Source organism: Odocoileus virginianus, chromosome 5, assembly GCF_023699985.2.
Source record: "Odocoileus virginianus isolate 20LAN1187 ecotype Illinois chromosome 5, Ovbor_1.2, whole genome shotgun sequence".
Taxonomy (NCBI): domain Eukaryota; kingdom Metazoa; phylum Chordata; class Mammalia; order Artiodactyla; family Cervidae; genus Odocoileus; species Odocoileus virginianus.
The window spans coordinates 33,872,143-33,888,479 of NC_069678.1; the positions used below are offsets into that span (position 1 = coordinate 33,872,143).

The 16,337-nt window shown below is 36.5% G+C and overlaps 1 protein-coding gene across 4 annotated transcripts in view; it reads left to right on the forward strand.

The window, feature by feature from the left end:
• Window positions 1–16,337, forward strand: part of DPYD (dihydropyrimidine dehydrogenase) — a 904,243-nt gene that overhangs the window by 277,008 nt on the left and 610,898 nt on the right. For all 4 annotated transcript variants that reach the window (XM_070467755.1, XM_070467756.1, XM_070467758.1 and 1 more), the window contains exon 8: window positions 3,096–3,183. In XM_070467755.1, coding sequence (XP_070323856.1) covers window positions 3,096–3,183 — 88 coding nt within the window. The remainder of the gene's footprint in view (window positions 1–3,095; window positions 3,184–16,337) is intronic.

Genomic DNA, 16,337 nt, shown 5'->3' on the forward strand with positions numbered 1-16,337 from the left:
TGGAACAACAGACTGGTTCCAAATAGGAAAAGGAGTACGTCAAGGCTGTATGTTGTCACCCTGTTTATTTAACTTATATGCAGAGTACGTCATGAGAAACGCTGGGCTGGAAGAAGCACAAGCTGGAATTAAGATTGCCGGGAGAAATATCAATAACCTTAGATATGCACATGACAACACCCTTATGGCAGAGAGTGAAGAGAAACTAAAAGGCCTCTTGCTGAAAGTGAAAGAGGAGAGTGAAAAAGTTGGCTTAAAGCTCAACATTCAGAAAACTAAGATCATGGCATCCGGTCCCATCACCTCATGGGAAATAGATGGGGAGACAGTGGAAACAGTGTCAGGCATTATTTTTTAGGGCTCCAAAATCATTGCAGATGGTGACTGCAGCCATGAAATTAAAAGACACTTACTCCTTGGAAGGAAAGTTATGACCAACCTGGATAGCATATTAAAAAGCAGAGACATTACTTTGCCAACAAAGGTCCGTCTAGTCAAGGCTATGGTTTTTCCAGTGGTCATGTATGGATGTGAGAGTTGGACTGTGAAGAAAGCTGAGCACCGAAAAATTGATGCTTTTGAACTGTGGTGTTGGAGAAGACTCTTGAGAGACCTTTGGACTGCAAGGAGATCCAACCAGTCCATCCTAAAACAAATCAGTGCTGGGTGTTCATTGGAAGGACTGATGCTGAAGCTGAAACTTCAATACTTTGGCCACCTCATGCGAAGAGTTGACTTGTTGGAATGACCCTGATGCTGGGAGGGATTGGGGGCAGGAGGAGAAGGGGATAACAGAGGATGAGATGGCTGGATGGCATCACTGACTTGATAGGCATGAGTTTGAGTAAACTCCGGGAGTTTGTGATGGACAGGGAGGCCTGGTGCGCTGCTATTCATGGGGTCGCAAAGAGTCGGACATGACTGAGCGAGTGAACTGAACTGAACTGAGGCAAATCGGTAACTGAGTATTTTTATGTTTCTCCCATGAATGTGAACTGTTTCTGATCCCTTTTCCACAGCAACAGGATGAAAAGTACCCATTCACCAAATCAATGGCCATGTGCAGTGTACCTGTGGGCTTAACTAATCTGCAGTAATACCACATTTGCCATAGACACTGCAGTCAGGACTATTGGTCAAACCTGCAGTAGTTTACAGTCATTCTCCAGGAATCATCTAGTCTCATCAGGGCCAGACTGGGGAATGAAACAGAAGTAGAACCTAGACCACCACCATCTCTCACTATTCCACCCACTCCAGACTACGATAGTGTGTTTGATTTAGTCTCTTGACCAGGGTTTCAGAAGTTTTCTGGCCTTCCCAGCTATTGTAGCTATAATAGCTCTTACTTCGCAGACCAGAGACCTATTGTGGGCTTACTTCTACTGACGAATTTAACATTTTGGTTATACACCTAGAGGCTTGGGGATAACCACTACCTGGGTTGCGAGTGAATTTGAGGTTCTTTCTTCATCGCAAAAGAATTCAGAGATGAAGCAGAGGGGTTAAGAAAGTGAAGTGAAAGCTTATTTAAGCAAGGATACGCTCTCAGAGGGAGAGTGAGCAGGCACCCCAGGAGCTGCCGCCCGGGTTTCTTTGGCAAGGTCATTTGTGAGGAGCCCACAAATGAAGGGGTGGAATATTCACTGCGAAAGGAGGGATTTTTGTTGCCATTTAGCTTGAGTTAGAAGTGTCATGCCCTCATGACATCCTTATACAATGATTACTTCTTATCTGCTAGACTAATCTTATGGTAATGAGGGCACGAGGAGCAAAAGGTTGCACTTGGATTCAGGAGATTCACCCTTTTCCTTACCTTTCTTTGCCATCTACTCAGACTCTTATCACCCGGAATGTATGGTTTCCTATCAGTCTGAAGGCTCCTACTTTCCTTTGTCTATGTATGGGCTCCTGCTGCTTATAGGATGGGTGGTTTAGGCCCTTGACCCCATTTCTCTGCTCATACCTGGCTACTTACCTGCTGTAACACCTGGAGTGTGCTCCACTTAGGTCCACTGCGAACTTTATCTAGGCTTATTTTTTCACCCTGTCTCCGTAGGTCCCCACTCCTCAGGTATCAAGTCAATGAAGAGCCTTTTCCAGTGTCCTTGAAAATGTGCGATTATCCCCCCTTCCCCAGTGTACGTACAGTTACCTGGGTAAATGGCCGTAATTCCCTTTGAAGAAATAGAGGAATCATTATAGTATTTACTTGTCAGGATGTTGCAGGGTGTTTCTTTCTACATGACCTGACCACCTCTTTAGTTAGCAAGTTCAACACCTGAAAATTGGCTCATGTCTGGGAACTGAGCAAAGTATTGTGACTTTTAATAGGAGTGTCCACCCTCTGACTCCTGACTTTATTCATCTTCCCTGGACAGTGTCCACTATCAAAATCCTATTAATTTTTAAAAGGGATTTATTGCCTGGGAACTATATTCAGTATCTTATAATAAAATATAATGCAAAATAAATTTTAAAAGAATGTAGATATACACACATATATGTTTAACCAAATCACTTTGCCATACACCTGAAACAAACAAAATATTGTAAATCAAATATACTTCAGTTAAAATAAAAAGGCTTTGTTGAAAGCCCACTACCTCTCTTTTTCCTTGTATGTATGACCTCAGCCAAGATGAATCTCTGTAACCCCTGAATTCCTGTAGACATAGTGCTGATCACACTCTGTTGTTTGTTATACTTATTTCTGTACATCTTCTGCACAGATCTTGACTGTACATTAGGCTGAAACTCTCATTTATCATTTTATTCTGTAAAATACCCCACATAGTGCCTTGAGCATACTAGGAAAGCTGTGAAAATTTACTGACTTGATTTTAAATTGCAAACTTTTATTCTGCCACTTAATTAAAAGGCAAAAATGCATTTAGCCATTAAGTAGAATATGATAGTGTTCTATTTATATACTATTTTGTGTATGTAAGCCTATATACTAAAATATAAAATATTTTCATATATATACATGGAATTATACATGTGTATACTGAGCTGGGTTATTTTTTATTTTAAAGATTAAGATTTTAATTATTCAAATGCCAAAATCTAATTACCCAAATCTTTCTTTACAGATAATTTGTGGTAAAAGCCTTTCAGTGAATGACATTACTCTTAGTACTTTGAAAGGAGATGGGTACAAAGCTGCTTTCATTGGGATAGGTGAGTAGCTTATTTTCAAATATTTTTCTTTATTTTTTTTTTTTTACTTCCTGACAGTATTCAGAAGAGTAACTACCTTCAGACATTTTTATGGTAGAATTTGTATCTGTTCAGAAAAGAGCAGATAGAAATGAATGGCCAAAGAAAATTTCTGTTTTATAATGAGCTGCACTGCCTCACCTCATTATAGATTGACCTGGACAAGGTATCTTTATCTTCCTATTCTCTTACCATATTCTCTTCACCAGTAAACATCTAAGATGCAAAGTGTTTTCAGGTCATGCTACAGAAGCTCAGAATTCAGGCTTAGAAATATCTAGATGCTGTAGCTTTCTCTTTATGATAAACAAATTAGTTTAATTGATATTAAGAGATAGAATTGGCTCATTTTCTATTTTTTTGGTATTTTTAAAGACTTTTCATATTTGTCTGAATTATAAAGATGTTTGATCACAGTTTTGAACATCACATAGTATATAACTGCTAAGGCAATCAATGTGCCCTATGGTTCCATATTTTGCCTAACTATCCCAGGGAGATTGAGTTTTCTAACATGTTCCCCTTTCCCTTACTCTATACCGAGACCAAAGAGAACACACTGCTGATATAATTTGTTCTTTGTCTTGTGAACTTTGTATTTATTCTCTTATATGATCATAATATGAACAGTGAATGGCATATCAACTGAGTAAGTGCATCCTCAGGTCTTTTAGTTTGTCTATCTCCTCTCTAGTTCACTTTCTTTAAATATGAATGTCTAGTAAACCTACACAGAGGTAAAAACTGTTCCATCTCTTTAAGTAATCACATGCTAGATAACATTTGTTTTGGGGCTGTAATTTTTCATATGTTTCTAGAATAAAATTATCAGGAATGCTTTTTTGCCTACTAAATTTTTATCAGGATGGTATATGTTCTCTTACTGGTTAGTTGATAGCAAGTCTTAAAACCATCTTGTCACTCCCTTTACTTAGGTGAAAAATTAGGAAGAGGCAAACAAATTTTCGCTGCCTTCTAGCTCCTAAATGTCTTTATTCAACCTCCTTTCTTTCATAAACTTGATTGCCATTGTCATCAGTATTTCTCTAGGTTATTTAAGTACAATAATCCTGTGAGATAGAAACAGGAAAGAGAAAATACGTAGCAATATATTGCCTAGGTTCCATTTTTAGCAGCATTACCCTTGATTTTGGCTTTATTTTTCACCATTACATTTGTACTGAGAATTTTGCATAAAGAAATAGGGAACGTGTTTTTTTCACATATATTCTACCAATACCAGCAAAATTGAATCATTAAGTTGCTTTTATTCTCACCAAATGCATATTAAAATATATTTTGTTGTTGTTTAGTTGCTAAGTCATGTGCAACTCTTTGTGACATGGTGGGCTGTAGCCCCACTAGGCTCCTCTGTGGGATTTCCCAGGCAGGGATGCCGGAGTGGGTTGGCATTTCCTTTTCCAGGGAAAATGTGTTTAGTTAATAATAAATGAAAAATTTAGTCAGGCAATAGGTTTGAAATATTGGCAATGTTTTCAAATAGCTATTTGAAATTCACCATTGTAGTTTCCTATAGCAGTTGTATGTAAAAGATGTGGAGTTGTATATGCTAATGCAGTTTCATGTATCTCTATGAACTTTGTCCACAAAGAATCTCTGTATTGAAGAGATAGGGGCCAAATAAACAGCCAATATGTTGAAACATCTCCAAATTAACTGCTCAAGAAGCAAATTATAACAAAATTGGGAAGAATTGAATGTTTTATCAGTCTGAGTGGTTTCAGTTATAAAGCGATATCTTCCATCTGCAAGAATCAGGAATGTTTCAGTTTTCTTTTATTCCATTAAGTCCTCTTACATATGTTATTTGATAGTGCTATATCCCATTCACAAAACTCCATTTGACTCTGCATTGAGGTGTGAATAAAGCACTTAAAATGTGAAGTCCTTTCATATTTATGTTTCTGTGCATTTTCATGCTGAGAAGTGAATCTTTTGACATTTTGGTGTAGTGATGTGTAGAATGCAGTTATGTTCTCTTTCAGTATTCTGTATGAAATATATACAAGAAAGTTTCATCTTGTCAAAAAAAAAAGAAGTTCTGTGTATAGAAAACAAGTAGCCTTGCCCTCCAGGAAGTACTTACTTGACACTCTTGATTGCCAAGTTGGGAATTTATGACCTTTCTATTGCCATCTGACAGCCTATTACTTAGATGGCCTCACATCTTTACATGCTTTTGTTCAATCACCATGCTTCTATATTGTAATTAGACTTCACTCACTTTGTTTACCTAGCTTTTCCTACTCAGGATAGAGAAGTAAATTTTGGATAGGAATTCTATATTACTTAGGATATAGGTTTGGCCACTTTAAGAAAGGAAAATAATAAAGACTTAAACAAGATATATGTTCAGTCCTCTCTCAGTGTGAACCATCCTCAACACGTGTCTTCCATATTTGGTTCTTAGATGACTAGTCTTTCCACATTCCTGCTAACAAAAATTGGAAATAAGGTAGGGAGTTCCTTTCCTCTTAAATTTATGACCCAGAAACTGCATGTGTTATTTCTATTTTTATGTTATTGCGTACATCCTAGTAATATAAACATACCTGGAAGCACAGGTTGCAGGGAAATACAGCCTTTAGCTGAGTGGACATAGTGCTCCATTAAACTTCTATTCCTATAGAGAAGGAGGATGATAGATATGCAGAGAGGGAAAAAATAGAAGTCTTGCTACTGATGTGCATCATTATTTGTATTTGACACATAGAACCCTTATTGAGAGAAATCAGTAAGCAGGTAATAGCCAAGAAAGACACTCTTAGAACTTAGCAGTTAACCTGTTGGTTATAATGATAATGGAGTATTTTCTCTTTCTGTAGTTGGGAATACCATATTTTAGACCTATGTTTGTAACTATGTCTCATTCTCTGTTAGTCTAAAAGAAAAATAAAAACTTATGTTTTAATTAAGTATGACTTATGAAGGATAGCTTTATAAGTCTGTGTGTAAGTCCATAGCATGTAAGTCCATCTCAGATTCTGAAGTTTCCTGATTTTTAATTTTGTTTGTGCTATTGCTGGTGAAACGCTCACTTTTAGCTTTTTTCCAAATTCTAACAGAATCCATTAAGGAAATTATCTCATTGTACATACATCATTGTGAGACTGAAAGAATATGTCTCTTTACCCATGAGAGGTTTACTTTTTTCTAAGTGAAATAAAAATAAGCGAGATAAAGCTCTGTGCCTTATTCAAACTGGATTATCTTTGAGATAATTGGTATTTTTTTCAAAGACTCTAAATTTTTGGTATTTTTATTGAAATAAAAGCATTGGCACAGTGTGTTACTGTCACTGTTTAGAAATAAAGTTAGAACATCTTCTGTGCAAGGTTTTTTTCAAAGTATTGGATGGCTTTCTTTGGTTGGTATTAAAATCAATATAATGGATGACAACCATCATTTTTTGTTATTAAAAATGAGCACAAAGTAATAGAAAATATCAGTGTGTTGCACATTGTTAGGGTGAGTATTATTTTGAGAAAAATAATATGTGTATTTGCTTTTGGTGTATGTGCTTGCACATGCATATTGCATTATATGGAAAATGTGTTTTTAAAATGTGGTTTGATAGTCAATGCTCAAAACCCACTGTTGTACATTGTAAAGGCCCTAAAGTACTAATTGTGTTTTCCCCATTCACGACAACCCTCTCAATAAGCAGCTGCTGAGTGAATTAAAGAGGTTTTGCATGGTTTCAGTATTCTAAGCATTTGTTCCTTTTTGTTTTAGTTCTTTGGGTGATTATATTCTAGAGCCAATCTGAGTATCACTGTTCTAGGTGACTGAAGAATCAAACTCTGAATGTTTGATTCAAAGTAGCCTATTTCCCTTCCTTTTTTTTTTTTTTTTTCTTTTTTTGGCTACACTAGGTCTTTTGGGGGCACGAGCGCTCTCTATTGTGTTGCACAAGCTTCCTTGCTCTGTGGCATGTAGGATCCTAGTTCCCCGACCAGGGATCGCACTTGCATCCTCTGCATTGGAAGGTGGATTCTTAACCACTGGACTGCCGGGGAAGTCCCTCTCTTCCCATTTCTGATCGTCCATTTTATGGTAATTTACTTCTTATAGTCTCATAAAGCATGACAGTAATGAAAAACTAAGCAAATATGTAAGGGAAGGAACATCCACTAAGACACTCTCAGAAAAGGTATAATGCTTTATATATTCTTTTGATGAAGTAGTTTTTTTCTGAATTTTTGTTTTTAATACTTGGGGGAGAGGAAGAATTATGAAGTAAATAGCAGTTAAATGCATAATTATAGTCACAATAGATACAAAGGGAGCAGAGACTGCCAGAGGAAATTAAAAAGCTGAATATCACCATCCTGTGCTTTACTTATGTCGACTCCAAAGTCACTGTTCTCCTCCTGTCATGTTACTAGGCTGCTCCTTAGCCTCCTAACCAGTCTCCTTGGCCGCTATTAGCCAAACAACAGAAATAGTGATATTTCTATTATTAGATCTAATGACATCATTCTCTCATTTAGATTCCCCCACCTCCCCCATTCAATAACTCCCTATTTTCTTCAAAATACAGGAAAAATCCCTTAAAATAGACTGCTGAGGCTTTTCATAATTTATGAACAACTTAGGTCCTTAGTGATTTATTACATTAGGTGTTGCAGACATTTGAAATGTTTTCAGTTTTACCTCATCTCAATCTTTTAAAATCAATTTTTGGACCTAGTGTTGCCTGAACCCAGAACTGTCACTGTTTTCATATTTGTGTTCTTACATGTCCTTTTTTCTACTTCATGTAATTTTCTTTGCTTGTAAGGATCCATCCGCTACCTTCACTCTTTACTGTGGGCAAATAGAGCCACTTCACCATCACCAGTCATCATATTGTTACGTTTCTGTTTCCTCTCTGGATGTCCAGATCAGATTTTAGCACTTATTTCCGTGTATCATAGTAGATTGGTGTGTATTTGTTTCCACCACCGGATGTTAAAACTCTTGTAGTCTGAGGAGTCTGTGTGCCTTACTCATTGATGAATTTTCAGTGTCTAACATGTTCCTGGCACGTAGTAGGAACTCTGTAAGTATTTTTAAATTATTGATTTTTAATGCAGCTCTTTTGACTATTTGCCAAAATAAGTTGGTAGGATGTTAAAATATGTTGGAGTTTTAGGGTATTACAATATTAATCAAACACAAGTGGAAATAGCTACTACATTATTTTTAAGGTAGTGTTACAATATAAATGAAGTAAAAAGTAGGGAGAGTGATATTAGTGGTAGTGATAATGATAGTACTAGTAGTATTAGCTAAGATATTCTATTCTCAATCTTTATTTTATGCCATTAAATTTTATGATGACCTTTGAAGTAGATATAAACTATATTTTATGGATAAAAAATTAAGGTTAAGCAATGTTAAAGAAAACTAGTAAATGGCAATCAAAACATTGAAAGAGAATTTTATATAGAATGTGGAAAAAATGTAATAAATGAAAACATCTATGTGTGTGAAGTTGCTTCAGTCGTGTTCAACTCTTTGAGACCCCATTGGCGACTTAGCCAATGCATTTATTTCCCAACCCCGGAATCAAACCCAAGTGTCTTACATCTCCTGCATTGGCAGGCAGGTTCTTTGCCACCAGGGCCACCTGGGAAGCTGGCCAACGTCTGTACTTGGGCATAAAAAGCTGCTGCAGGGCTTTCCTAGTGGCTCAGTGGTATGCTAATGCAGGAGATGCCACTTTGATCCCTGGTCCAGGAGATCCCACGTGCCACTGAAAAACTGTCCCAAGCACCACAGCTGTTGAGCCTCTGGAGTCCGAGAACTGCTACTGCTGAAGCCTGAGCTCCCAAGATCCCATGCTTGGCAACAACAGAAGCCATCACAACGAGAAGCACCACAACTTGAGAGTACCCCCTGCTGGCTGCAGCTAGAGAAAGCCTTCACAGCAATGAAGACCCAGCATAGCCAAAAAAACAAGAAAAGAAGAAAAATAAAAATTAAAAAAAGAAAAAAAAAACTGTTGCAGACACAATAACTGAAAATCAACATGTTAGTTGATGACAGCTGTTTATATTGAGGGGTTCTACTTAATGATCTTGAACATGGAACTTCATAATCTGTAAGAATTAGGCTTTATACTTAGCCTTACTTTTCTTATTGTTAGCACCATCAACTTTCTTCTGTTGCTATCAGAGAAGAATATTTTTTAAATGTGATGATGCCCAAATATTGTAACAGCTGAAGAAGAGATAACTACAATTAAGGAAATCCATTGAGAGACCTCGGTATTAAATTTGCTACAGTGTGGCCTTTAGTTAAATCTCTTGTGCCTTCTTAGAGCCAGAATTCTTCTCTGTAAAAGTTATTCTTAATTAGCTTCTTAATCAGGAGTTTCTAAATTGTACACAATCACATATACTTCCATTTATTTAGAAGAAAATGAAATGGGATTTTTAGACCACCCATTTCTGAAAAACTGAAGTTGTTGGAGAATTATGCACAATTCTGAATAGATTATTTTAAAATAATAAACCTGACTTAATTGAAAGTGAAAGAAAGGGCATGGATATTTTGCCAATCTACCTTTTTTAATTTAGAGTAATGTCTACTCTAGTGTCATTTGTAAGTACTCCGATATAATTGTGAGATGGCTCCCAAGAATTCAGAAATGAGGAAAATAGAATTCCAGCTGAGAGTTCATTAAATCATCACTTAATGGGTTCAAGCAAAGCCCCGAGAAGGAGATAAAATAGATGTAGGGCAATTAGTCTTTGATCATATTAACATATCTATAGAAAGTGCATCTTAATCTGCAGAAGCAGTTAATAGGGGCTGGTCAACTTTCCAATCATAGAAAAGGCGGCGAGGGTCGGGGGGAAGAGTCTGAGGAAATTGGTGGTGTCTTTTTAAAGGCACCTAAGTCAATGAACCTGGACTTTTTTGGTCCCCTATCATGAAGATATATATTAAGTCCATTCTCCTCTAAATTTCCTTGTTCTAAGTTTACCAAGCTGACACCGATTCCTAAACAGTTCGGTTATATTAGGAGACCATGCTAATCATGTCAGCAAGAGTAAATCTGGTCCCTAGGATGCATATCACTGCTTCTCTGAGTAATCTTGTTGTTGTTCAGTCACTAAGTCATGTCCAACTCTTTACAACCTGATGGACTGCAGCATGTCAGGCTTCCCTTGTCCTCCCCCCCCTTCAGAGTTTGTTCAGATTCATGTCCATTGAGTTGGTGACGCTATCCACCCATCTCATCCTTTGCTGTTATTTGATACTCTGATATGAAGAACTTTCCACCTATGGTAACACTACATAAAAATAAGCTATAAATGTCTCGATACTTTTTTTGACTGTCAGTACATTCAGAATAAGTCATATTTTCTTACTATGACTTTCAACTGACTATCATAGCTTTCCAAAATATACCCCTTTTTAACCCACCCACTACCACATTTCTAGCCTATAGTCTCCCACCATCATACCTTGGCTTATTCTCTTAGAAAAACTTTGTCTGTCTCCATATAGTAAAATGAATACTTATAATATTAATTTCAAATGATATTTCCTGCGTGAGATTCTCATACTCATCCTGCTGAGATAAATGTTTGCTCTATGTTCACGCATAGCAAAATGTTTTGTTTTATTATTTATAGGGCTGAATTTATTTTTCTTCTTATTTTTGGTTGTGTGCATATATTCATTTCTACACCCCATGCACAAATACACAATATTAAAAACCTGTGAGAGATGAGATTAGTTTTTTAAATGTATTCTCCTGTTTTAGCATGTTTCTTGAGACATTTAGTATGTCAATATGACTTTTTGAAATTTAATGATCAAAATCACTGTGGACGGTGACTGTAACCATGTAACTAAAAAATGCTTACTCCTTGAAAGAAGAGCTATGACAAACATAGACAGCATATTAAAAAGAAGAAACATCACTTTGCCAACAACGGTCCATATTGTCAAAGCTATGGTTTTTCCAGTAGTCATGTATGGCTGTGAGAGTTGGACCGTAAAGAAGGCTGAGTGCCAAAGAATTGATGCTTTAGAACTGTTGTGCTGGAGAAGACTCTTGAGAGTCCCTTGGACAGCAAGGAGATCAATCCAGTCAATCCTAAAGGAAATGAACCCTAAATATTTTTGGAAGGACTGATGCTGAAGTTGAAGCTCCAATACTTTGGCCACCTGATGCTAATAGCCAACTCACTGGAAAAGACTCTGATGCTGGAAAAGATTGAGGGCAAGAGAAGAAGCAGGTGACAGAGGATGAGATGGTTGGATGGAATCATTGACTCAGTGGACTTGAAAATGAGCAAACTCTGGGAAATAGTGAAGGACAGGAAAGCCGGTGTGCTGCAGTATGTGTGGTCACAAAGAGTTGGATATGACTGAATGACTGAACAACAATAAATAGCAAAAGTGAAAAGAGAAACAAAGGAAAAGTTGGAAAATGGCATAATGACTTCTTAAGAAGTTTGAAACTATACTTGATGAATTAACCTTTTTAAAATTTATATAGTTTTCAGTATCTTATTTTTGACAAAATACAAAGATATGTTCATGATTTTGATTACCTGCTCAAAGGCATGCATGCATGCTAAGTTGCTTCAGTTGTGTCCAGCTCTTTGTGATCTTGTAAACTGTAGCCCTTCTCTGTTTATGGGATTCTCCAGGCCAGAACACTGGAGTGGGCTCCTATGCCCTCCTCCAGGTTATCTTCCCAACCCAGGGACTGAACCCCAATTCTTATGTCTTGCATTGGCAGATAGATTCTTTACCACTAGTGCCACCTGTGAAGACCTACTCAGGGCAATAAGTTTCTAATTCTAAATGGTTTAGTTAATAACATTTTTACATTTATGCTAAATCATTACACCAAATATTATAATGTCATATTGAATATTAGGTATTTTTGAACATTTTTAGTAAAGGCAAAGCTATTTGCTTGAGGGCATTTAATAAGTATTTTATGGTGAAAGTGTTGATACAAGAAAATCTTTTCTAAAAAATAGATTTTTCTGCTGGTAGAATTCCTCGAATACTATAGGTGCTCAGTAAATATCTATTGAACTAACCATTGATTTTAGGCATATTTACTACTTCCATATAGTATTCAAAAAGGAAGAAATTTATTTAGCAAGAGGATTATTTTAAAATATTCTGTAGCTCATGTTCTTTTTATTTAAATTTTTTTAAAGTAATGTAATTATATTTTAAAATATTGAATGCATCTTTAGATTTCTTTGGGCAAAGACATGGAGGCATTTCTATTATATTTCTCTCTCTCTATTTTTTTTATATATATATATTTTTTTATTAGTTGGAGGCTAATGACTTTACATCATTACAGTAGTTTTTGTTATACATTGAAATGAATTAGCCATGGATTTACATGTATTCCCCATCCCAGTCCCCCCTCCCACCTCCCTCTCCACCTGATCCCTCTGGGTCTTCCCAGTGCACCAGGCCCTAGCACTTGCCTCATGTACCCAACCTGGGCTGGTTATCTGTTTCACCCTAAATAATATACATGTTTCAATGCTGTTCTCTTGAAACATCCCACCCTCGCCTTCTCCCAGAGTCCACAAGTCTGTTCTATACAACTGAGTCTCTTTTTCTGTTTTGCATATAGGGTTATAATTACCATATTTCTAAAGTCCATATATATGTGTTAGTATACTGTAATGGTCTTTATCTTTCTGGCTTACTTCGCTCTGTATAATGGGCTCCAGTTTCATCCATCTCATTAGAACTGATTCAAATGAATTCTTTTTAATGGCTGAGTAATATTCCATGGTGTATATGTACCACAGCTTCCTCATCCATTCGTCTGCTGATGGGCATCTGGGTTGCTTCCATGTCCTGGCTATTATAAACAGTGCTGCGATGAACATTGGGGTGCACGTGTCTCTTTCAGATCTGGTTTCCTTGGTGTGTATGCCCAGAAGTGGGATTGCTGGGTCATATGGCAGTTCTATTTCCAGCTTTTTAAGAAATCTCCACACTGTTTTCCATAGTGGCTGTACTAGTTTGCATTCCCACCAACAGTGTAAGAGGGTTCCCTTTTCTCCACACCCTCTCCAGCATTTGTTGCTTGTAGACTTTTGGATAGCAGCCATCCTGACTGGCGTATAATGGTACCTCATTGTGGTTTTGATTTGCATTTCTCTGATAATGAGTGATGTTGAGCATCTTTTCATGTGTTTGTTAGCCATCTGTATGTCCTCCTTGGAGAAATGTCTGTTGAGTTCTTTGGCCCATTTTTTGATTGGGTCATTTATTTTTCTGGAGTTGAGCTGGAGGAGTTGCTTGTATATTTTTGAGATTAATCCTTTGTCTGTTGCTTCATTTGCTATTATTTTCTCCCAATCTGAGGGCTGTCTTTTCACCTTGCTTATAGTTTCCTTTGTTGTGCAAAAGCTTTTAAGTTTCTATATATTTTTATAGAATGAAAATATATTTCACTTACAGTAGTTGGTGAAGTAACAGGAGCCCATTGTTAGAGCACTGTATTTTATTTTATTTATTTATTTTTTGTTTTAGCAGTTCTCAACGAGTTATGGGCTTCCCTGGTGGCTCAGTGGTAGAGAATACACCTGCAATGCATGAAATGCAGTTGTCATGGGTTCCATCCCTGGCTCGGGAAGATGCCCTGGAGAAGGGCGTGGAAGTCCCCTCCAGTATTCTTGCTGGGAAAACCCCAAGGACAGGGCAGCATGATGGGATGCAGTTCAAAGGGTCCCAGAGAGTCAGACCTGACAAAGCCACTGAGCACACATGCATACAATGGCTTATGACTGATGGTTACATATTTTTGGTGGGTGAAAATCATTGTCTGAACTTGGAATGGGATATTATTGAAATTTCACTATGGAAGTTAAGATGGATTTTCTTAAATATAGTAATCATCCTGTAGGTATGGGTTATCCTCTACAGGTAGAATTTTGATGTTGAAGGATAAACTTTGAAATAATTAGCAAAATTAGAAATCACTTAGATAGTGGGTATTATCATAGAAGTATTAAGAAATGCCACAGTATACAACCTCCATCTCCAAACCCCCAGTTCAATGAATTTGTATCTAAAATTCATGACTGTATCAAACACACATGTATAAAACATCAGTGATTTCCATTTGGAGTTGAGGCATACTATTGGGATAAAGATAGCTTTATTCACATTACAAATTACACAACTCTGTATATCTTACCTTTTTGTAAATCACTGTATTTAAAATTTGATAAAGTCGCCCATTAAACACAATGAAAGATTTAAGAGAGGCATGAGAAATGATATGGAAATGGCAGAGTTGATGTAAATTAGAGGAAACTAGGTATATTTCTACATATGCTTTAGCATTCTTTCTATCAGTAGAAGTAAATTTTCCCAAAGAATAGAAATAAGAAAATTTGCAACCTAATTTGTGTCTTATTTATCACTTATTTACTACTTATACAGGTTAGATTATACAATCTTTGGCTAGGAGTACTAGATCAGATGAACAAATATTCTTTTCCATGGGCTTTTGAACACCTTCTTTGACAGCACAGTGTGTTCTAAAGGACATGTGCTTTGAAGAGACTTCATTAAGACATTGTATTTTAAGTAATACATCTATTTTAGAAACAATTCAATTGAAAGTGGTATCAAATTGTTTTTTCTCCAGATCCTATCTTTGAATGGTTTAGGGGGCCTCCAGCGAAATCATGCTCTGAATTCTTCAAGGCTCTTTTGTATGACATAAATTTATTTAAATGAATAAACAGAAGTCAGTGGGGGAGAACTTAGATTGGTTACGTTACTCTTTCTTAATTTTTTTAAACTCATATTCATAATATTATTTAAGTTATATAAGGAGTTAATATATGCAGAAAACAGTACTACAATCATGATTATTTTATTAACTCAAAACAACATAAATCTTCAGGGTACACTTTAAAGCATATTTGCCATAGACATTTAAGAAACAAGTTTTAAAACAAAATTTTGATTTATTTACTTTTTTTATCTCAAAATTTGTGAGAAACTTGATGTGTGTTATCTTCTGATTAGCCATGCAGTGCCACCTGGTGTGCAGATGGGAAGAACATTACACATCAGAGGCTCTGTTCACACCCCCCCTCCCCAAACACAAACTTCCAAGACAGGAAATTAACAGATGTTCACTTTGCTTGTGTTACAGAGATAAATTGTGCATCCAACTCTTAATTCGTAAGTTAAATTTGGAGAAGATGTTGATATTGAGTTAATTAGTCAAGGATTATGTCAGTACATCCAGTTTAGTGGAAACAAGTAATGTTAAATGGAAAATTGCTACCTTGGCTGTTTAAGTTCCTATTTTGTACTTCTTTCTTATGTACATGATGGTTTTGCTTGTTAAACCTTAATATTTATATTTTATTGATAAATTTATCAGTGCTGGAATAATTTACTTTAAAATTTACTGCAGTTGATATCTCTATGATGTTTTCCTTTTACTGTAAGAAAACAGTCTTTCTTTTGTGTTTTATAAAGACCATATCATATTCAGGGGCATTGCCACTGTTCTTATTCTTTTAATCTTATCATCAGCTAATCATATTTCAAAGTATGTTATTAAACTTCTACCATAGCTTCTAAGGATTATAGATTGCAAAATAAATTTAGGGGTTTTGATTGATTTAGAAAATAATGTCTACTTTAATGCTATTCATAAATAAGAATTGTGTACATGTGGATATATTGAAGGACTTCCAATATCATTGAAAGGACTGATGCTGAAGCTGAAGCTCCAGTATTTTGGTCACTTGATGCAAACAGCCAGCTCCTTGGAAAAGTCCCTGATGCTGGGAAAGATTGAGGGCATAAGGAGAACAGGGTGTCAGAGGATGAGATGGCTGGATGGCACCACTGATGCAGTGGACATGAACTTGGGCAAACTTTGGGCATTGGTGAGGGACAGGGAGGCCTGGCATGCTGCAGTCCAAGGGGTCACAAAGAGTTGGATACGACTGGGTGACTCGGCAACACATATAAATATAACACATACAGCAGCTAAATTTCTTGGGAGTACTGACTTTTTTAATATGAATTGTTTAAATTATCTTGAAGTAATTTTAGTTATTTTTGAT